The 23,485-nt window shown below is 42.8% G+C and overlaps 1 protein-coding gene across 3 annotated transcripts; it reads left to right on the forward strand.

Moving 5' to 3' along the window:
- Positions 1 to 13,705: 13,705 nt before the first annotated feature.
- On the forward strand, positions 13,706 to 23,124 carry LCTL (lactase like). 3 transcript variants are annotated; one of them, XM_063412881.1, is made up of 13 exons: positions 13,706 to 13,835; positions 15,110 to 15,270; positions 16,743 to 16,830; positions 17,064 to 17,173; positions 17,450 to 17,578; positions 18,035 to 18,130; positions 18,781 to 18,835; positions 18,917 to 19,078; positions 19,640 to 19,914; positions 20,228 to 20,354; positions 20,782 to 20,981; positions 21,516 to 21,579; positions 22,697 to 23,124. In XM_063412881.1, exons 1-13 carry the CDS (start codon positions 13,712 to 13,714, stop codon positions 22,810 to 22,812), a joined length of 1,707 nt encoding a protein of 568 aa, XP_063268951.1. In that variant the 5' UTR covers positions 13,706 to 13,711; the 3' UTR covers positions 22,813 to 23,124. The 3 variants fall into 3 exon arrangements, with proteins under 3 accessions (XP_063268951.1, XP_063268952.1, XP_063268954.1); XM_063412882.1 differs by lacking the exons at positions 13,706 to 13,835; positions 15,110 to 15,270; positions 16,743 to 16,830; ... (1 more) ...; positions 20,782 to 20,981; positions 21,516 to 21,579; XM_063412884.1 differs by lacking the exons at positions 13,706 to 13,835; positions 15,110 to 15,270; positions 16,743 to 16,830; ... (2 more) ...; positions 20,782 to 20,981; positions 21,516 to 21,579 and having other exon boundaries at positions 17,489 to 17,578.
- Positions 23,125 to 23,485: the final 361 nt, after the last annotated feature.

The raw sequence follows: 23,485 nt of genomic DNA on the forward strand, positions 1-23,485 counted from the left end.
CAGGAGAACCTGGGAGGATTATTCACACCCAGGGGCCCACGGAATCTTGGCCTCCAGTGAGAGCTGGGCCTGGCAGGGCTGGGGGGCTCCAGTGGGAACTCCCCAGGCAGGATGAAGTCCAAGAGGTCCTCGCCCCTTCCAGGACATTTTCAAGTCTCCCACCTGTCCAGACTGATGCTACCAACAGTGAACTCGAGCTGGGGGCATGTGGCACCCTCACCAAGATCCCCAGATTAGTCAGGAAGGAAAGATTGCTCATCCCCAGCTCTACCTGACCTCCTGCTCAGCTCCTCTCCACCTCCAGACTCAACAAGGCACCACTGCATTGTCCTCCCATAAAACCCCACCCTGTCCTACACGGGGAGCTCATGGAATAGTAAATTAGGCTCTGAGCTTCCTGAGCATCCTTTGGGAAAGCATGAAAAGGGGAGGCCATATTCATATTCTAATATTCCAGCTATATTCAGTGCAATATCAAAGTCTAGTCCCCATGGCTCTGATTTCCAAAATACCAAGTCCCTGCAGGACACACACACACACTTCAGAAACAAAACACCATAAAAAGATCAAAGATCCCTCTGGGAATACATTCTCTGCACTCTTCAAAGCCAAACGTCCCCTCACTTGCCCCTTGTAAACTGATTAATTTCAGTGGGAAGAGTGCTCACAGAATCAGCAGATGCATGCAGTGAGGATAAGTGTTTGTACGTGTTAACTCCACAAGCAAAACCCTCTGTATTTTCCTGTGCTCGACAGAAACAACAGGATTTACACTAATTCCCATTCCCAAGCTGCAGTTTTGTCTGTGAGCAGGCAGCTTTTCCTTGAGTGTTTTTGCACATGGATGGGCTCAGCCCCTCTCCCTGAATGCAGGAATAAACGAGAGCAGCATCTGGCCAGGCCCAGCCTGCCGTGCAATCCCAAAATGTGAGGAATGCTCACCCAGAAGGCTCCGTTCACATCCTCCCTCCTCTCACTAAAGCTGCTCTGTCCCTTCTGGGCCGCTTTAGAGAAGAATTTGGTGGGAAGAGGAGGCCTCTGAAATCCAAACCATCTTCAAATGTGCCTGTGTGTGGTCCGAGCAGGCAGCTTATGCAATGAGAAATGGGAAGCCACTAAAATGATTCTGCTTCTAAATATTTTGACCTTTATTGACATTTATAAGTAGCAGGCAGCTTAATTACCAATTAAAGGAAGTTATTAGCTACAAAAGGAGCCTGTTCTTTTTTTCCCCTCATGGCTCCTTTCCCAAAGAAGGGCTGTTAGATGAGATGTCTGTGGCAGGACAAGGCAGAGGAGCCCAGGAGACCTCAGCTACTTTATGGCAAATCTGTACAGAAATCTTTATAGAAGTCAAAAACCTTCATAAAGGGGATGTCCAGGGACAGCCATGCAGAACAGCAGACTCTCCATTGCTGCTGGGGTTCAAACCTTGTTTTACAGAGCTGCCCCATTTTCTTACATGGAATTCCATGATGGACATTATTTCTGCCTGATTTTCTTTCAAGCACACCCATAAAAAGGCCTTCCCAAACTGGTTTTGTGGGTTTTCTTTGTCTTTTATTTTTTTTTCCTTCACAATATGCACTTAGAGGTTGGCCTGAGGAGTGAGAATATTCAGGACTTGGCTGCTAATCCTGACACACACTGTTAAAACAACTGGAAGTTCTGCCCCAGAGATGGATGAATTCCTAGAGCAAACAAAGCAGCTCCTTTAAAATCACCCAACTCTTCATACTGGATTGCAAGGACTGGGAGCTCTATTTATTTATTACACATATTTATTGTCTCACTAAAGCATTGGGATCGTTTGCTGGGGGATGGCACTCATGAGAACATCTTAATTAAAAAAATATATATTGGAATGATCAGTGCTCTCCCATAATTTTAGAGTATCTGTCAATAAAAAATAGGTACAAAGCATACCAAAACTGCAGGATGAGCAGAGCTCTGGTACTGACAGATGCAGGTAGGGCTTTTTGAACTAAATTAGTGCTAATATGAATTTAAAAATAGCCTCGTGAAAGAAGTACCCTACATTTATATTATTCTCAGTTCTGTAACACGCACTGATGTTGTTTTAAGAGTCTTTGTGTATGAGGGGAGACACAATGCAGAGAAGATGTGGAAACCCAAGGATACTTAGAACATTATTTCCTCCCTGGGTGAATAACCCCAAGGTATGAATTCCCCAGTAGCTTGGAAGGTGGATGAGTGATCCAAACTTCATTTTGCAGTATGATATGGATGATATGAAAGTTCCAGGCACAGAAATTTAGCTTTTCCTCAATTTTTCTCCTGCTTTTATCCAAAGAAGCCCACAGCCCTTTCCACCAACCTCAGCCTCTTATTTTCTGACAAATTTCTGGACTCCCAAAGACTTTTAGTGCTATTTTTTTCTTCCCCTGAGTTTTTACCCCAGATCTTCATGGCTTTTTCTGTTCTGTATTCTTTACACCTTTTTTACTGAGTTGGTTATTCACCCTCACTTTTAGATGGAAAAGAAATTTTCCTTTCAACATATTTGACACTTAGAGTTTGATCCTACAATCACTGAAGCCTAAGGCAACAAGAGTGTTCTGTTCAGAGGGAGCAGCACAGCCCCAGGTCCCTGGACATCGTGTTTTCAGTAGGGAGATTTCACACTTAAAAGGAAATTATTTGTATCATGTTCGTATTCATTGTCCACCTACACAGGATGGGAAATTTGCTGGACAAAAAAGTTAAATGTGCTGTGGCAGGAGGGCAGAGCTGCTCTCAGGAAATGCCATCAAATTTCAGGGACTGCCCTCTGCAGTCCCAGCTCAGGGGAGCCAGGGCAGCTGAGACCCCTGCATGGGGATTTCACCCCAGGAACAAAAGCAGAAATAAACTCCAAGGAAAGCAGGAACCACAGGGAAGCTGCTGCAGCCTGACACTCATCCAGCCATCAAATGTCTGAGAAGAAATTCTGCTCAGATATATTTTCCTGCAGTTTAATAACCAGGAAAGCTTGTGCAAATATCAGCTGCAAAGACCTGGGAAAGCAAATCAAATCCAAGCTTGCAACAGTGAGCAGGTATAATAACGAAATATTTGCCTGGATTTTGACAACCTTGAACAATTCAGTAAATCCTAGCACTCCACGTGCACAGCCTGATAAAAATAATTATTATTATCTGGCAGCTGCACTGCCCTTGAGAACTGGGCAGTGGGTTCTGGGAGGAAGGAAATTGCTGCCACATGCAGTAAATAAAAAGAAGTTTAAAAAAAAGAAATACACACAGAGTTGTGCTGCAGAATCATTCCATTGAGCCTGGCTAGAAACACAGGCAGCTACAAACCAATCATTCATCTCCAACATAAACACAGATTGGGTTCGACTTGCAGTAACATAGGTTGAGATTTTTAGTAGATGACATAAATAAATGTATTTTTATATTTCCTGACCACATTAAGCTTGAAATCAAGAGTTCTAAAATGTGAGCCATACACTGTAAGGCTTCTAATAGCCAATAAATTCAGCCAGTCACACTGGAGCAATGTTTTCTCCTTAAAGGTACATTTTGCTGCAGTGTATACAAATACAAGGAGACTTGTTTTTTTATGGATTTGTAATTATATGTAGCTGAACATGATCATTCAATAAAGGTTAAAGTTCTCTTAGGAGGACAGCAAGATGGAAACCACTTCAGAAGGTACAATCCTGGATCCCAAATATTATTTCTACATGGAAAGACATTAGTAAGGAGATGGGGGAAGGTTGAGGAAAATTACTTTCTCCAGAAAAAAAGAGACCAGTTGAGGAAAGGTAAAATATTCTGGCTCAAGAACATCAATGTATTCCTCTGTCCCTGCCCCACTTCTGCTGCACTAAGAAAGCACAAAACCAGTTCTTATCCTGCCCAGTGCACCTCCCTCCTGTGTGACAGCTGGGGATCAGAGTGCTGGAATTCCTTCAGGTGGTGTTAAAGGAATGAATGATCCTAGAGAATCACCAGTAAGACACAAAATACTCCCTAATCAAAGGTCATTTCTCCTCTCCAGCCCTGACAGCACTTCAAAATGGAGCTCAGTGTTATCCCCACGATAACCCACACTGGGAAACGGAATCCAACAGAGCAAGGAATTTCCAGCTTCTCAGGAGGGCCGGCAGCAATGTCAGGAGCGATTTCAGGTGGCAGCAAAGGCGTGTGAGAGGCTCACAGGCTGATGCCCAGCACTGAGAGCTCCCAGGGCTGAGTTTCAGCTTTGCTCCCCACACAAGCCCTGCCTGAAGGACACCGTCACTGCCCAGGCTCGGAGGCGAATCCCCAGCACAGCAGGAGCCTGTTTGTGTTTTGGACCCAGCGCTTTCCGTGTGTCCCTCACAGAGACGTGTTCCCAGCGGGGGAGCCATGAGCAGTCAGTGTGTGCTGGCTCCGGAGCCCCTCGCTGCCTGGATGTGCTGGAAGGGCCAAGTGGAAATGTCTGAGTGCTGATGTCACTGCGGCTCCGTGGCTCTGGAGGCTGCCCAGCCCTCCTCGGGGCGCCCGCTCCTTGCGGGAGCCTCGCTCAGCTTTGTCTCCTGCCTGGAGCTTTATGAGCAGAGGGAAGTGAGGATGGCAGCTGAGAGCCTCGCTCCACAATGAGGCAAATCATCCTTTTAAGGGAGAATTCATCATTCCTAGCTCAGTTTAAAAACCAGCAGTTGAGACTGAGTAAAGGGAATGGACAAGCAGAATAAATCTGAAATCACCAAGTGCTTTTCCAAGGGAACAAAATTAATAAGAAGCTCCCCACCCATCTAAGTTAAGATTGAAAAATCAAGTGTTCAAGGGCTGCAAACACCAGAGTTGAGGCTGCCATGTGCAGTCCTAATTCACATCTCCTGTGTGATACAATTAAAAGCTATTTTTCCCCATGGCCTCACCCCATTTAGTGGGCAGGGTGAACAGAGTTATTCAGTATTTCTGCTTGGGGTTTTTTTACCTTTTTGAGTTGATGTGTGGCCTTGGCTTTATTTATAGCATGCCATTTAAACTCTTCACTGAAAACAGGATTATTCACATCCTTGTGGGTTTTAATATAACACTTATCACAGAAATATTTGCTTCAAAAACATAACAAATGTCTCATGACAAAACCCCTGCCAGTGAGGTGGGATGGTAGCACAGTCCCCTGAGCCCAAAAGCTTAATCAGAATCAGAGGTCCCACAAGCTTGTTTTGCTTGGGATGAGATCATCTGAATGTAATAGAGTGTATAATATATTCTTGGGGTTTAGCAAACCAATGGTAACAAAAGCCCATTTCTCTGGGACACAGCTCCAAAACTTGCAGTGCCCTGAGTCCTGGCTTTGGGAAAGCATCTGCTTCCTCTCAGTGGCCACAGCACCCACAAACCTTGTTCTCTGTGGTTTAAAGCACCTCCTTCTAAGAGCACGGGGCAAACAAGCAGGGCCTCATCTGAAGAAAAGTAACAAAGTGAGGCTGGAGTGGAATTGTTCCTGGCTCACTTGATTCTGGAGGATTCACACTGAAATTTGCATTTGAATGGTAAAAGAATTACTCCAACCTCTGTTTGCAGGCCTCTGTACATGTAGGTGTTTATGTAATACACCTAAACCCCAAAAAGTTGTCATATCTGATTGTAAAAGATCTGAAGCATCTTTGAATGTGTAGCACACAGCAGTGCTAATGTTCTTTTTCAGCAGTTAATCAACCACCAGCAAAGGTTTAACAAACTTTAGCTCACAAATTTAGCACCACACAATCATTCCTCTCACAGACAATTCACATTTGGCATTTTAATTTGGATCTGGGTTAGGAATCAAATAACTTTTCTTTTGAGACATTGTAAAAAAAAAAAAGTTGCCTCAGGTTCTTCCACAAGTAGGAAACCATTTGATAAATACAATTCTCAAGTTTATACAAGCCTGCAGCCCCACCTGCACATCCTGTCAGGGAAATCAATCCACGATTCCCTGTCATGCTGCTTGTTTTACAGCACAGGCTCACAGAAAAGTGCTTGTTAGAACCATTTTTAAAACATTTACTCACTGTTCTGACAGCCCTTAGGATCTCTTTTCCTCCTTCTGGTCTGTGTTGCTTATCTCCCACTGTTCCTCACTGATGCTGTCTTCTGAAAGAAAAATGCACAATGCCAACAGTTTATATCCACCAGACTGGAAACTGGGCATGTCTGGAGCATTGTTATTAATATTATTATTACAAATATGTTTTGGAATTTGTATTTTTGGCATAATAGGAAGATTAATTCTAAAGAATGCAGCTGAGCTGTTAAAAACGTGCTGAATCAGTTTGGATCATATCAAATTGAAGTGTTTCAGAGATGATGGGACTAAGATTCTTTCTTGATTTGATGTAGCAAAAAGAAAGTTCACAAATATAATCCCAAGTACCACTTTGCAGCATCTTCAATACTGCTATTAAAAATACTTTTATTATTATTGTGTTTAGGCTGTATTTAACCCTTCCCATGGCAGTGACAGAGGCTCTCAGAACTCACTAAGCCAGGCTGTAATTTGCTACATTTTTGACTGATTTATCTTCAGCTCAGTCCCCAAAACAATAAGCAGGCTGTGATGGAGCAAAGCACTGGGGCAGATATTTCACTTTAGGAACACATTAAATATCCAGTGGTATCACTTGGTTTTGGACTTGTGCTGAAGTTGCTGAGGAGCATTAGTGAGGTCTTGTCTCTGAATTTATCCCTGAAAAAGCAAAAGTAAAAGATCTTTAAATTTGTTTTTTCTTTTCACTGGTTTTGTGTGTTTGATTTGACAAATAAGCTACAAGACGGTCAGGCCATGGCACCAAACAACTGTCAGTGTATAAGAGCTGTGAAACAATTTAGATTATCCCAGTTCATCTTCAGTTTCTCCATGAAATTTTAAATTTTATTTAGGAAATAAGGAGCCTGGCAGTTCAGAAAGGAGTTTTCTCAGGCTGTGCCTGTGTGAGCAAAGCCCTCCTGTCCCTCACAGCTCCTGAGGCTGCACAGAACCTTCTGCTGCCCTTCCCCACCTGCCCTGGCCGGGCAGACAGAGCTCCCCGAGTGCTCAGCAGGAATCAGAGTTTCCCTGGTGCCTGTGCAGACCCTTCCACTGGCATTTTCCAAACCTGCTCCCAGCTGAAGGCTGAGGAAGGCCGGGGAGGCCAGGCTGGCAGTGCCAGGCTGTGCCCAGGCTGTCCCCAGGGCTGTGCAGTGCTGCCTCTCCCCGGAGCACAGCCCCGTGCTCTGCAAGGCTCCAAACTCCCCTCTCCAGCCTAAACCTCCAGCCCTGGGCATGAGCAAAATTAGCCTGAATGTCTTTAGTTATTAAAATTATTAAATCTCTTCACTCCCTGACAATTTGTGCCTGTCTGGTGCAGGAGAAAAGGCCCTTTTGGGGCAAAGCCACAGATGAAATGTGCTTTAAAACTGAATTTAAAGCCCTGGATGTGGATGTTTCATAATCTAAGCTGAATATACATAGAACAAACAATTGTATGGTTTTGGTAATGACCTAATTCAAGTAATTCAATAATGAACTAATTCAACCCCTTCCAAAACAATTCATGAACTCTTACTCATTATCAACAGCCAGTGCTTGAGGACCTTCACTAATTACCACTATTCTTTGGTGCTGGATGTATTTATGTCATGGGTGCAGGGTAAAGATGGACATGGAAAGAAAATATAACTGTTTCTTTTTGTTCCTACTCACAAACAGTGATGGGAAAACCTCCAAAAGCTTTCTTGCTGTTTTGTGGTTGTCAGGACACTTCATTTTCTCTCATTCCCAAGCTTCAGAAGCTTCCTCTTTGTGATTGCAAACAGATGATGGCAGAGGCAGCAATTAGACTAATCCAAGTAAATTCCAATCACTGGTAGCCTGCAGCAGCTTGCAGTGCTCACATCAAATGGAGGCCCACCCTTAGCACGGAGCTGTCAGCAGGAAAAGAGAAATTAAAATTGATTTTTAGAAGCAAGTTTCTGTGACCTTCCTCATTGCACCCATGAGTATCTGTAACATCTGTCATTTATTAGATGTCGTGGCTGGGATTTTTAACCAACCACTGAGCCTGGGCATTCCAAATCCAGAGTGCACCTTTGGCTGTGTCAGTGCAAAGCCTCGGGAGGTTTGACCCTCTGGGAGCTCCACAAAAGGAGGAAGTGTCTGCACCTCTCTGCACACACCAAAAAACATTAAAAATACTCAATTTAAGAGCTCATTTGAAAATGACACCTTTAAAATTGGAGCTTTTAGTACAACCAGAAAAGAATTCTGCAGATTTATCCTGTCTTCGCCAATCTTTACAATCATTCTTTGCAAAACAGAGGTGGCAGGTTCTCAAACAGTTTAATTTTTTAAAATAATGACCCCAATAAAACCAGTGCTTAGTGACAGCAGCTACTCAGTGAGCTCAATGGGCACAAAATATGAGAGCAGTGTCTTTCATAATGGTGCAGGAGCTCCTAAGTAAATTTAAGAGTCACTCATCTCCACCTTTTCTCAGGAATCCTGGTTGAAACACAAGATCCCCCAGACTCTGGAGGTTTTCTTGCAATGGAGACTGTCTCCAGAAGCTGCCCACAGATTTCCCAGGACACCACACTGCTGTTCCCCACAGTAAAGAAAAGCATCCTCATTTCTCTTCCTTCCAATATTCTTCCATAATTCCAATGTTTTTCTCTGAAAAGCAAAACCAGGCCATAAACCCAGTTGAGCTTTGGACAAAAAGTTTCCAAAAGCAGCAAATATAATGCGAGGAAAGTCATTTTGTAACACAGAAAAACACAAGCACAGTTACACAAGTGTTCTTGTTCCAAGAACAATTGTAAGTGGGTTTTGTTTTGATTTGGAAAAAACTCCAATATCTCAGTGTAGTCGCAGCAGACCACACACTGGAAAAATTACGTGGTTTTCTGGTGGCTGTATAACAAGAAAGGACTTTTCTCTGTGAGACAGAAAAGGCCTATTCAAGGCTGGAAGGGGAGTGTAGCTCGGAAGAATGAAGAATCAGGAAGCTGAGGAGATAGGTCAGAACTGTGTGAGGATGATGTGGTCTCGTTGTCTGAACAGCTGCCAGGGAATTGGGAAAGACAGCTTCTCCTTTTTCATCCAAACATAAGGGCTAAAAGCAAAAAATCCAATAAATGGCAGGTTTAGGGTGTTTGCTGTTAGGGTGGCTCCATCCCTGGTGTCTAGCTGGAGATAAGAGGTTTTGCAACACAAAGTGGCACAGATAGAAAATAAAGTGGGAGGATAAGCACAGTGGGCTCTGTGCCAAAGGTTTTGTGATGTGCTCACACAGAATCCTGCAGCAAGAGGAGCCATCAGTGTCTCCCGCATTTATGGCTGGAGATCCACTCCAGGCTGGAGACAAGTGGAGAGCAGATAAAGCACTCACAGTCAGTCCCTGACTCCACACTCACAGAGTGAGCCCATTGCAAAAGCTGCTTTCCAGGTTATTTTACTGCATTTTACTTCATTGGGCAGTTCTGGATGGACTCCAATGAGTAGATTTTTTTAAAAACATTCTTTTTACCAATAAAACACAATAAAAGATTTTATAGCATTGATGTGTTTCTGGCATGGTTTAAAAACTGCTGCTAATAAAACTTTTCCAAGAGGAAAAAATGACCAAGCTGTCACAATGTAAATATGATTTTTAAATTTTTTTTTTAATTTGGGGTTTTATGCAGGAAACTGGGAAACAACATCAGAGGAAAAGATCATGTTAAGAGAAGAAAACCTATGCAAGCACAACTTAGAGTGGAAGAGTGTCATGTTCCTGGCAGCCCATGCTAAATGCAGTTGGAAAGAATTGTGTTTTCATGCACACCAAGGGCTGGCTCCTCCTGACCACTGAGTCAGTGACAATTCACCAAGTGACTTCAGTGATGCCCTAAAGCAGCAGCCTGGCTCACGGATCTGGCACCAGGAACCAGACAAGAGCTCTGAGCTCAGTGCTGGCCTGATCCAAGCTCCCTGTGTGAGATCCACATGGAGAGAGGGGGGATCTGTCAGTCTGCTCCCCCTGCCAGCTCCCTGAACAGTCCCAGCCTCTCCTGGCACGCCAAAGCCTTTGTTCTTGGGGTGTTTTTAGATGCAATTATGATTTAACAAGGAATGAGTAATGCCCACCTTTAATCATCACAACTCTGGCATCGTTTAGTGCTGTGGTGACTCTGGTTCACAGCCCTGCCTGCTTCTGCAGGAGATAAAATGTGCCAAATGCCAAAAAAAGTGATAAAAACGTGCCTTCAGCACCCAAGTCCCCTGCAGCAGGAGCTGTGGAAACAGCACTGCCCTTTGTGAGCATCACAGCTGCAGAAGCTGCTGGGTTTTCAAGGACCATCACTTCTGTCCCTGAACATGGTCCCTCCTGAGGAGCAGGAGGGCAGGCAAGGGCTCAGAGAGACCTGCAGGGATGAACAAGGAGCTCCTGGTGATATTCCTGCTCTCATTTCAGAGCAGTTTTTACTTCTGAGAGCTCTGTAAGGTCTCTGAGATGCCTCTTCTGAGAGGCTCCGTAAGAACTGCAATGTTGTTGTTTATTTTGTGCTACCAGGCAACATTCTCAGTTATGAAATTGGCCACGCGAGGGCACCAGCACTGCTCAGGGAAAGAAAAACAAAAAATGGCTAAAAAAGACAAGACTGAGTGGCGCAAGGAATAACCAGGAGTTTGTTTACAGCTGCAAAAGCACAGCAGGTTCCAGGCAGGAGTCACCCCCCAGGGCAGCCAGCAGCTCCGGGGTGCACAGCAGGGAGGAGGGAATCCCCCACCGTCAAGAGCCAAGGGAGCTGAGCTGCTCCTGCTGGCCCTGCCAGGCTCCCCTTGCCCCGAGATCCCTCTCCTCAGCGAGGCTCTGGGAAAAGCTCCCACACCTTTGTTGTATTCAGTGCCCTGAGCACCTCTGCCCGGCTCAGGCCTCTGGCACAGGGGCAGCAGTCACCTCCAGGCTCTTCCCTCCTCCCTCAGCACTGAAAGGATTTCTCACCTGACAGCCAGGTGAGCAGAGATGTCTGAAATCCCATTTTCAGCCCACTTGTTGCCTCATTTTGTACCTTTTCAATGAACATTATCTGAGAGAGGGATTGAATGCAATTCCAGAAGTAAAAGAAATGAGGAGCTGTAGCTTGAGTGAACATCCAGACTGGGTGAGCTAGTTTTGCCACGAAGACATAACCATAAGGAATTCCTTTAGAAGGAAAACAAAAAAGGCAGCAGATTTTTTTCAAACCTGCATCTTAATTATTTGATTTTAAATGATGCCATGTAAAAACAAAACCCTTGGCCTCACCAGGTCTGTCACTGAGTTCTCCCTGCCAAACACCATGCAGGACACAGACATTTGCACCAAGAGAAAATGATAGAATTCAGAATCCCAGGATGCTGAGTTTCAAGGGACATTAAAGATTACCTGGTTCCACCTCCTGCCATGGCAGGGACTCCTTCAACCATCCCAGGTTGCTCCAAGCCCTGTCCAACCCAGCCCAGGGATCCAGGGGCTTCTCTGGGTACTCTGTGCAGGGTCTCTCCACCCTCACAGGCAGGAATTCCTTCCATTTACCTCACCTAAATTCCCCCTTTCAGTTTGAACCCATCCTTGGCCCACCACTGCAATTCCTGATGAAAACTATCTGCAGCCCCCCTGTCCAAGAGCCAGCTCTGTATGAATGTATAGATGAGTGCAAAGCTAATTTTGCTTACAAAGGAAAACCCTCATTGCTAACAGATCCCTGTGGTTAAGCTAAAGCCTGTCCTGCAGCATTGACTGTGGATACAAAAGGATTGTTCTTTTTTGTTTTGACTGTAAGTGAACAAAATGCTGTTTGCAACTAGATGTTTCTCCCGAGGTTTTTGTGATAGCCTGGATTAATTCCATGCAATTATTCTGGGAAAGTAAATTTATTCTGAATGCCCTGGTAGGTTTGTGGCAGTTCAGAGGAATCTCCCAGATAGGACACGTCTGTTGTGAAGAACACCAGGTAAGGCAGGGATGGGGGAAATTAAAATAACTCCAGCTACAATCGGGGCAGAAGGGATCACAGCTGCCAGACAAGGGGGTGAAAAGGGTTTTACAGGGCCTGAACTTATGTCTGAACTTCTGAAACCTTTTACACTATTTGAAAAGCTGTTTCTTCTACTGTGTTCATAGAGATATATGCCAGAAAACCAGAGTTCCAAAATGCACATATGAATTTGAAAAGTGATTGAATATTTCACAGCAGACTGTGCATGAGATTGTTTTATTCAATACAGGGTGCAGTAAAATCCTGAAGTGCTTTATTGTGCTTGAGCAGTTCTTGAGGTACTGAAATTATTTCTAATTCTACTAATAAGAATAATCAAGCCAAAAATGAAAAATATATTGATTTTTTTGGGGTTTGTCACCCCTAATTCCAAACGAGTTCCTAGCTCCAGCAGCACTCTGTAAATCCACCCAGCCCCGCTGCCCTGGGCAGTGCCTCAGCTGCAGAAACAGGGACAGACCCCTGGAACATTTCCTGCTCTCCTGCTCCTTTTCCAGGACTGTTGGTCAGTGCTAACGAGAAGATGAAGGGCAAGGCTAAATTTAAATTTACTGACTAAGACAGAGAGCTGCTGGCAATGTCTAAGTTAAAATCATGTGTATTTGCAACCTTTTATATTCAAAATAAAAGCAATTCTAGAGTATTTAGACCTGATTTAAAATGTTTGTAGCCTGCTACAAGCTTTTTTTAACCCTCTAATCTAAATGCTCCCATTTGGAATGCCAAGGTGGAGATTTTTAATCCAGGACTAAAGCCCTTAATGCTGAAGTGGTTACATTTTCCCAAGGCAGCTGTGCAGTTCCTGTGTTAAATAGGAGATATAGGATGATGATTAATAATCAGAGGAACAAGAGGTCTCTGAGGTTGTACATTTATTACAGTGAAAAGGGGGTCAGCCCCTTGCCTTTTGTTTTTTGCCAGATTTGGGGGTTCACTTTGGTCAGAAGCCAACCTGCAAAGCAGCTCAGGTACTCTAATGCAAAACATGATTATTTAAAATATTTGTTCTGCTTTTCCTCGTGGTCCAACCCCATCTTCAGATTCCCCAACAGATGCTCAGGAATGTAGAACTTCCTTTAGGGACTGTATCAGTTTGGAGAAAACAGTGCTTTTCTAAAAAGCCCTGCTGAAACTTTATTAAACTCAGCTAAAATGTGTCTCTCTAGTAGTTTAACTTGATGTCACAGTTTAAAATTGATGCTGGGACTGGATAAAAAGGACAACATCAAGAGAAAAGCTGCAATTAATTCAAACTGCAGTAATTGCAAGTATTAGTTTTCCTTTTCATCTTCCACAGAGCTTGTTGCCATGACTGTTGGGAAGATGCTACCAGCATAATCACTTCTTTCTTGTCATGTTTAGAGGGTTTTACTTACTGATATTTGTGGGACAGTTTGAAATTCAGAACAATATAGGTACCAACAAAGAGATAAAGGATAAAGATTTAGGATAAAGATAAATAACATTATAGAAAACATGTGGCTTCTGATAATCAGAGTTTTGCACCTCAATCTTCTCTCATTTTCCCCATCCTGCCAGAAGTTTCACTGCTCCTTCCACTCAGCCCAAGCTTCCAGCCTTCAATTACAGTTCCCACCCAGCAGAAAAAATCAGCTTTTTTTCCCTTTTGACCCCCCAGCCCATCTGTGGGCAGCAGGTCCTGACAGAGCTCTCGTTTTCCCTGGCAGGCGCAGCAGGCGGGGATGAGGAGGGACACCCTGAGGTGCTGGGCTGTGCTCGTGGCAGTGACGGGGCTGAGCGCGGCCGAGGATTTCCCGTGGACCAAGAACAACCCGGGCTCCTTCTACTACGGCACCTTTCCAGCTGGTACCTGCCAAGCTGCTCTGCGGGTGGAATGTTCTAGATCTGCTGCTGTGTTTGCACGAGGAAGTGACCCCAAGGTTTTCCTTGTCCTTCCAGGGAAACGGCAGGAGCAGAAGGGGATCAGTAATATTGTGCAATTCCTTTGTCAGATGATCGTTTAAGGGAAATATGGGGCTCGATCAAAATGCTTATGCCTTTTTCCTTTGCTTGCTTTTAGTGATGCAAACTTGCCAGTTAGACAACCTCAAACAAATGTCTGGGTGGCTTTGGCTAATGCAGGTTTAGATACCATAAATCTGTCCAACACAACCCCAGAAAAGCCATTTTCCACCTGTCTCGTTGGTGTGGCAGTGGATGCTTGGCCAGTTCCAGAAGAAGTGACAAAGCCATTCAATGTGCATTCTCAGGATCATCCACACGGGATCCCTGGTCCCCACAGATGGAGTGACCCCAACACTTTGGGATCTGCTCGTGGGAATACAGGGATGACCCTGCACTCCACAGATCCAGGAAATACAGAGGAAAGGCTCACAGAATAACAGTTCATACCCACATCTCCCTGATTAAAATGTGTGTAACAAGTCACACCCAGAACTCTTCTCCTTTTTTATAAATTACCTACAATTAATGAAAAAACTAAAAACCCCTTTGTTACGCAGCTAATTTAAGAAATTAGTGAAATAACTGGGCTGGGGTTGTTTCAAGCTGTTCAGTATTATCCAATCCACTCCTCAATATGGATCTATGAAATTTATCCTTTCTTCAGCACATATTTAAAGACATTTCATCCAAGTAAAATCAAACCTAGAAAGATATGGGCACTGATTGGTTTCCATGCTCCAGTTTTTAAGTCATTTATGATATGGTATTTTGTGTAACAACAGTAAAATAATCCAGAATATTTCTGTATATTTTACATAACATCTAAACTTGTAGTTGTTAAAACTACCATGAAAAGCAGCAGGGAGAAATTATGTGGAAAATTAATTTGTTTTTTACAGTTTTTTTCTGCCATGCTATCAATGCCCTACCTCATCACTGCAAAATACAGGTTTAATAAATGAAAGGAGTCGATTCCTTTTTCAGGGCATCAGAACAGGACACCTTCAGTTTCTCACCCATTTTCAGACCCATTTAGGCACAGATCTATTTTGAAATGTAGAGAGCCTCAGCCTCTCCAGCAGTGCTGTCACTGTGAGCTCCTTTCTCCTGTGACCGTTTAGCACCAGGTTCAACCCCAGGAAAGGGTTTCCCTCCGTGCCCTGTTTCCCCTGCAGGTTTCCTGTGGGGTGTTGGAAGCTCTGCCTACCAGACCGAGGGGGCCTGGGACAAGGATGGGAAGGGCCCGAGCATCTGGGACACCTTCACCCACAGGAAGGGGAGAGTGCTCAGGAACGAGACGGGAGATTCCGCCTGTGACGGCTACTACAGAGTCAAGGTACTGCCCAAGGGGAGTTAACTGCACCTCTGCAAATGTTCTGGGGACATTCCTTGGTCCTGCTTTCCCATTTTGAAGGAATAGCTTTAGCTGCTCTAAAGCTTATTTAACTTAGGAATCCAAGGGCTGATAGTTTTAATCAGTACAGTAAAATCTTCTTTCCTTATAACCTTCATAGAACCATTAATCCCACAAATTATTGTGGGATTATCCCACAAATTTATGTTTCCCAAATATATCCCAGACTTTCAGGATTTTTGTGTCCAAAATATATTCTAGATGTTGTAGGAAGTCCAAATGCCTAGCTGGAAATACAATGAACACATTTGAGGTTTAGATGAAATTAACTTTATGTGTGCATGTATGAGGTTTTCTATGTATTTATAAGAGGTTTTAAAATTCAGTCTGAATGTTCCCCATTTTTGAAAGGATAACAAACAAATAATCAATGCAGCTCTGTTCACAACATGTTTCCAAGCCTAATACCATCAAAACCAATTTTCAAATTGCTGTGCTGGAGCAAAGACAGATACACAGCAAAAGGAGTCCAAATGACTGTGAGAAGCCAGGGCTACATAACTGGAATTGCAACTAATTTAATACAAGTTATATTCCACTGAGGTTTTCCCCACATACATGAAGTCCAAGGGAGAACCGGAGGTCTCAGCAAGAACTAAGAGAAAAGAAATTAATTATGCTTTACTCTCCTAAAATGGGAAAGTGCAGGAGAGGTTTCATTTGAGCTCTCAAACCAGCAGAAGTTTGAAAGGACAGCTTAAAAAGAAGCTGGGACTCCGAGCCTCACTGGGCTGTGGCACCAGAAGAGATTGATGCAGAGACAATTTGGATTTGTGTTTAGAAATACTTTCTAAAACTTGCTGTATTTGTCCAGTTACCTGGTCCTCTTTGTATGAGAGCACTCTTTGCTTTCATCAACAGAATTCTCTTTGCATTGGCACAAATACCACCGATTCCTAATTTCATTGAACACTACAGATGTTCAATTTCTTAGCAAAAGAACATATATTTCATATATTTATATGGGATTCAGGGGGTTTTCTCAATCCAGTATAGGACAGTAAAGGAAAGTCCAAGTAATCATGGTTTTCAGCCTGAGCTGAAATGCTTGAGGGCAAGATTTACAGGCCTCTACTATTTTCTAATACAAATTCTGACATAAATATAATTGTGTTGCAAAACCTCAGCTCATTTTTCTGTAGAGAAAACATTCAGTCTCCACAGTTACACAAAACATTACAGGACTTCTTTGGATGGTCAAAAAAAAAAGTGATTAAAGAGGAAGGCTTCAAGCAGAATGAGCCATCACCTCAAAGATCAGAAAACAACAGATGGAATCCTCTTTTGTGCAAATCTCCACAGATTTTGCGCATTCAGAATTATTTAAAGACAGATGAGGAACTGAAGTTGTTCTGCTCAGCCTCAGGATGTGTTAATTGGGTTTTTTCTCACAGGATGACATTCAGTTACTGAAGGAGCTGAAGGTCAATCACTACCTCTTGTCTATCTCGTGGCCAAGGATTATGCCCACAGGCATCAAAGGTAAGCACAACTCCACCACCTTCTTCCCAATATTCTTACCTGTAGGGAATTTTACTCCTGACTAACCCACAGTTGTTCAACATTCCTGTGAATAAACACATTTCTGTTTGTCTGCATTCAACCATTACAGAATTCCCAACACTGTAATGGAAAATTCCTTGGTTAATATTTTTAGATTTCTGTTCTCCCAGTTATTTGGGAACCAATGCAGGTAATTCCTTGTTTTTCATCAGCTGAGCAACTGAATGAGAAGGGAATACAGTTCTACAATGACACAATTAACAGTCTTCTGGAAAACAACATCACCCCTATTGTGAGCCTCTACCACTGGGATCTGCCACAGGTCAGATAATATTTAAATTAGTAAAACCTCAAATAAAGCCTTCTGATAGAAATAATTTTCTAAGGTTAAGAACTAAAAGTACTTAGAGAAGCCTGCATGAATTTAAGAACTTGTTAATATTTCCTATTCATTTGCATTTTATGTGTATTGAAGTTTTAAAAAAATCTCTTTCTGAGCTAAAAATAGAAACAGAATTAAATAGAAATAAAAGTCTTCTTTAAGCAGCAGATGACCTTCAAGTGCTATTATTGAATCTTGAAATTCTTATTTCCAAAGGCCCTCCAAGAAAAGTATGGTGGCTGGCAGAATATAAGCATGATTAATTACTTTAATGATTATGCAAATCTGTGTTTTGAGAAGTTTGGTGATCGTGTGAAACACTGGATTACGTTCAGCAATCCTTGGGTAAGGCATCAATGCTTTCCTTCCAAACACTCCCACTGCATGGTTCTGTCCCCAGAATTCTGTGGAAGTGACATTAGAGGAGAGTAAGGGAAAAATGGAGAGGGAGAGGGAAAGATTGAAACCATTAATCTTTGTGGGCAAAAATCTCAGCAGGCAGATTTTACACAAGGGCAGAGTTTTAAGACATGAAATTCCAGGTAAATGTTGAAATCTCCTCAGCTGGAGAGACACCAGGAACTGGAAAGGCAGCTGTTATTTACCCTTCCTGTTCTTCAGCTCTCCTCACCAACACCCTGCTCCCAACCAGCCACAGTTCAACACCAGCCAGGCAGGACACAGGAGCCAAGGCAGGGAAAAGGGGACTGGAGAGGGACAGCCCAGGCAGGAGGGCACAGGGTGCAGAGGAGGGAGCACAGCCCTGGAGCCCAGGGAAGGACTGACTCTGTGTGTTTGCAGGCAGTGGCTGAAAAGGGCTATGAGACAGGAGAACACGCGCCAGGACTGAAGCTCGGCGGCTGCGGCGCCTACAAGGCTGCTCATCACATCATTAAAGTAAAAAACCTCCTGAAATCGTGTTTGAAATTACGTGTCAATTAAGGATTTTTATCAGATTTCACTCTTTAAATAGAAATATAGTTTCACAGCCGTGTAATTTCCAAGTAGGACACTGAAATTATCATCTGGCTTTAAACCTCCAGTGCACAATCCAAGGCACTACCAATGTTCAGGGCTTGGTTTAACATTTGTACCAACTTTAATTTTCCTTATAAATGTCTCTTACAGTTTGTTTCAAGCTGATTGAAAAAGAAAACATCCAGGTTAGTCTAGAAACAAGCAGTAACATCCTGGCCTGTTGAAATGAACCTGACTGTTGCAAGTGACTTCAGGAAGTCTCTGGTAAAATTTAACTTTCATCTGCCTGAATAAATTAGGGAAAGACACCCAAAGACCAGAGCCATGGGACAGAAGCCTGTCCTGAGGGCTGTGTGTCAGCTCCATGTGGATGTCCTGGAATTTAGGGAAGGAATCTTGCATAAAGGCTTTTGTGATAGCTTACATGAAATGAAAGTTTCTGTGATAAACACAAAAGGAATTCTGTGAAATTTTCAGACAGACCTCAGTGCAAAAAGCGCTCACCAGCTTTCCATGGCCAAGAGATGAAAATGTGTGTGATTTATTCTATTTTTACATTATTCTTACAGACTCACGCCAAGGTTTGGCACTCGTACAACAACACGTGGCGCAGGGAGCAGAGAGGTAATCAGGATTCATTCTGGGATTGTGCTGCTGTTCCCATGGAGGGCTTCAAGAAGTGCAGAATTGTCCCTTTGTTTTAAGGGATGGTTGGAATTTCCCTCACAAGTGGCTGGGGGGAACCTGTTGATCCACACAGCCAGACAGACAGAGATGCTGCTGAAAGGTACATCCAGTTCCACCTGGGATGGTTTGCAAACCCCATTTACAGAGGGGACTACCCAGAGGTCATGAAGAATTACGTAGGTAAGTGCCAGTAACTCTGACATGGACACAGCCACACTTGCAGCACATCACAAGGGAATAACTCCTGGCCACCGTGTGCTTGAGTCAAGTGAGGGCACAGGTGAGACACAGCAAAGCCACCAAAGGGCCCTGGGCTGCACACAGCTCCTACAGCAGTTTGGGGACACACCAGGACATTTTAAATCATTTTTCTCCATGTATTGTACCCAGCTTAATTCTCCAAACCAAAAGGATGAAAGATATCTCATCTTAAAAAGCCAGTTCGGCTCAGGTATCCTCGACAGTAACACTAAATTCAGGAAAACCATCTTTGCCCCCAGCATGGGTTCCCAGAGCAGCTGTGGCTGCCCCTGGATCCTTGGCAGTGTCCCAGGCCAGGCTGGACAGGGCTTGGAGCAGCCTGGGACAGGGGAAGGTGCCCCTGCCCATGGCAGTGATGATTTTAAAGGTCCCTTCATTTTATGATTTATCATTTTATGACTGCATGCTTTATTGTTGGTGAGATAAAGAAAACCAGTTTCCTTGCTCCTCAGAAGTTGTTTCCTGTCATTATTTTGCTAGGCAGGAAGAGTGCCCAGCAGGGCCTGGGCACATCGAGATTACCGACGTTCTCAGTGCAAGAGAAAACCTACATCAAAGGCACCTCGGATTTCCTGGGCATTGGCCACTTCACCACTCGTTATGTCCTGCAGAAGAACTTTCCCTTCCTGCAGGTGTCCAGTTACAGCACTGACCACGACCTGGCTGAACTGGTGGACCCCAACTGGCCGGCTCCAGGCCCTAAGTGGCTCTACTCCGTGCCCTGGGGGTTCAGAAGGTTACTCAACTTCATTAAGGTGAGGAGAGCAGATCTTTATGAAGGAAGCAAATAAATTGCCTGGTTTAGATTTAGATTTTCAACAGTTTCAGCTATTGGTCTTGTCATAGTGGGAATTTTCTTTCTCAAAACCCCCTTAATTTCAGCTGAGAAAGCGACAGAATTCAGTCATTTTAAAGTAAATCCCACAGTAAACTTAAATTCCTACCACACATTTTTCTTCCTTAGGTAAGTAAATATAGAAAATTGCTTTTAATGCGCTTTGCTAATCCACATATTCTGTCACAATGAACTGATTTTATGTGAGCCAATTTCCACATTTCTGTTTGCAGACGCAGTATGGGAACCCCCTGATTTATGTGACAGAGAATGGAGTGTCTGAGACAGCGCAGTGTCCCCAGCTGTGTGATGAGTGGAGGATCCAGTACCTGAAGGGATACATCAACGAGATACTCAAAGGTCACTTAAAAACTTACAGGATTTGACTTGTGGAGTGTTTTCACCTTCTGCCTATTTTTTACTTTGTCATTTCTATCACAGAGAAATAACTATTCACAAGTCAAAATGGACAGCAAACGAGAATCATAAATTTTCACCAAAATGGCAACCTAAGCAAATATATTAATACTAATAAGTGCAATAACCTACCAGAGATTTAATACTGCAATAAATCACCAGTTTCCACTTTCAGAAAGGAAAAATTGCTATGCCCACAGAGCTCTAGTTTAAGCTAAAGACAACAATTTCAAAGAATCTAAATTCAATTAATTCATACTTCATTTTCCTGTCCTCCTCCCCATCTCTTCCTGCTATAAACCAAGCATTTACAGAACCATGTTTTAAGGACAAACCCCACCTTTATCAGTGATTTGTGTTCTGTTTCCAGCTCTAAATGATGGTGTAAATGTCAAAGCTTACACTGCCTGGTCACTGCTGGATAAATTTGAATGGAACAAAGGCTTCTCTGAAAGATTTGGGCTCTACCACATTGACTTTGAAAACAAGAACAAACCTCGGTACCCAAAGGCATCTGTTGACTACTATAAAAAGATTATCAGTGCAAATGGATTCCCAAATCCACGAGAGGTGATGTCAGCTGCTAACTTTGATCTTTTCTTCCCTTTTTCTTTGATTTATGTGCAAATATCACACTGAATTTCGGGAAACAGCTTGTATGAATATGGTACAGAAGGGACACTTTGGTTCTGTAAATTAGGGATCTGTTTAATACAGAGATACTCAGATACTGCAAGTGGGAACAGCCTCAGTTCCTATTTCTACAGCATTCCACAAACTCCAGCTGGACTTACTGATGCAGTCAAAAATTCTCAATCAGAAGTTCTGTAGCAGTGCAGTCAGATTTCTAGGCAGGGAACTCCACATATGTACTACCCTACTGGAAAATAACTTGGAATGTATTATATGCTGTTAAAAATTTAATTAAACCATTAACTCGGAGAAATATACCGAAATTAAAACCACAAAGCTACAAAGCAACTTTCAGACAATCATGTGTTGGTAGAATAAAGTAGTTCCAGGCCAGCTGGAGGGACAAGGGCAGGGAGGGAGCTGTGGAGTGAGGAAGATGCTGCAGTGACACAGAACTGTCCCCTTTCCCAGGTGGAGAACTGGCATCGGAAGGCCATGGACACCTGCTCTGCCACACACCAGCACCTGGCTGCAGGTAATGATGCCTCTGTTTTGTTCTATAAAAGCAGCCTTTGTAAAGTTCAGATGTTCAATTGCTCTCTGAATACTGCTAAAAGGTATTTTCTCCCCAAAAGCACTACAGGGCTCTAAAGAAATGTCTTTATTTACTATCTCCAACTAAAACCTCTGTAGCTAAATGGATCACTGTGGATGTTGCTGAAATACAGGAACTGAAGAGCTACTGCTTCATTAAAATTGAGGTTGGGGATGACAACATTCTCCTTAAAATAAAACTGCTGAATGCTTTTTCAAACACAAACCAAACCCAGGCAAATCAAGACAACCACACAGAAAATCTCTAAATGTTTTACTTTTACATAAAGTGGAACTATAAAAATAAATAAAAGGATTAGAGTGGCCTAAGATTAAGTCTGGGCTCTGATGCTCTTTGTAACAAAGAAACCCCAACACCACTGATCCAGAACAGCTAAAAACCCTCCTGGTGTAATTCAGGACATTTCAGAAGGCCTGAAGAAGGAATTTTTTTAAGAATTATCAAATAACTACTATAGATTCTTGCAAGAGGATGAGCTAAATTCCACATGGTAGGAAACATCCCAGCAGTCAGCCCAAGTTAAACCTGCTCGGCCTCCTCTTCCAGGCCATGTTCAGTGTTAATGAACTGGATTTACTGAACTCTTCCATGCTTCTCTGTGGAATAAAGTTCCACAAAATAAAACCCATTCAATTTTTAACAGATACAGAACAATCATAAAAAGGCCAAAGCTTCCCAAGGATTTCTCTTTGGCAGTTTTCTTTCACCTTGGGGTGAGGGGAATAAAAACCAAAGGACTAGTAAAATATCGTTAATGCACTGCAGCTAATTCAGAGCAAGGACAATTTTTGCAGCCCTTTGAGCAGAAGTTAAAGTTAAATTCAGAAATTTAACTTTAAAAGAAAAACAGAGGGAAAACTATCATGGATTTGCTCCAGCTTTGGCAGACTTAGGAAATCCTGTTTGCTTTGTTTGCTGTTTACGCCAATGTCAACATTTTTATGTTCAAGAAAATCTTTATGTTAACTCTAAGTTAGGTATTACTGCACTCCAGAGGATTAAATCTCATACATATTCCTCATTTCTCAAATTTTAGATTCCCTGATTACTCACATGGAAATGGTGACAGAGATTGTTCTTCCTACAGTTTTCACACTCTGCATTCTCATCAGTATTGTCCTCCTCATATTCTACCTTCGAAACCACAGCTAAAATTGATGTTTGCACACATCTTCCTTTGCCAAAAGGACTGAGCTGCCACTGTTTTATTTGAGTGGTTAAAATTTACCACAGATGCCTCTTTTTATACCCCTGAAATGAAATATTATTTACCAATCCACCTAGGGCTTTCATAGTTTTTCTATTCAATTCCCAAAATATCTTTTTGATTTTACCAAAATGCATTCTGTTTCCACTGATTCTAAGTGGTAGGTTTTGCAATCCTAATTATTTTGGAATCTATTACACATTTTGTTCACCACAAAAATAGTTAAGAGTAAAGTGATTCAAATCCTGGCAGTACAAAGTGATTAAAAGCTGCTTGCAAATCTTTCAGTCTGTTCATCAACAGCATTTTGATTACCATGTAATTGCTGTCTGAAAATAGACAGAAACATGATTTTAAAATGCAAAAGGACTTAACTATTCCAAGAGCACTGCTTAAATATGAACTTATTAATGTCTAAAAGTCAGGATATGTACCTTGCTATTTAGGTGTGGAGAAGAGTTGTTTGAAGTGAGTAATCCAAGGTGACAACTTCTGAATCAGATTTAAAACACGTCTCTGCAGTTTGATTTACAGGAACTAGACTTACCTTATACAGCTTTATCATATATTACACACAAAAATGTGGATTTTAAGTAATCCAAGCACTTCCAAAATTAA

Source organism: Prinia subflava, chromosome 15 (assembly GCF_021018805.1).
Source record: "Prinia subflava isolate CZ2003 ecotype Zambia chromosome 15, Cam_Psub_1.2, whole genome shotgun sequence".
NCBI classification, from domain to species: domain Eukaryota; kingdom Metazoa; phylum Chordata; class Aves; order Passeriformes; family Cisticolidae; genus Prinia; species Prinia subflava.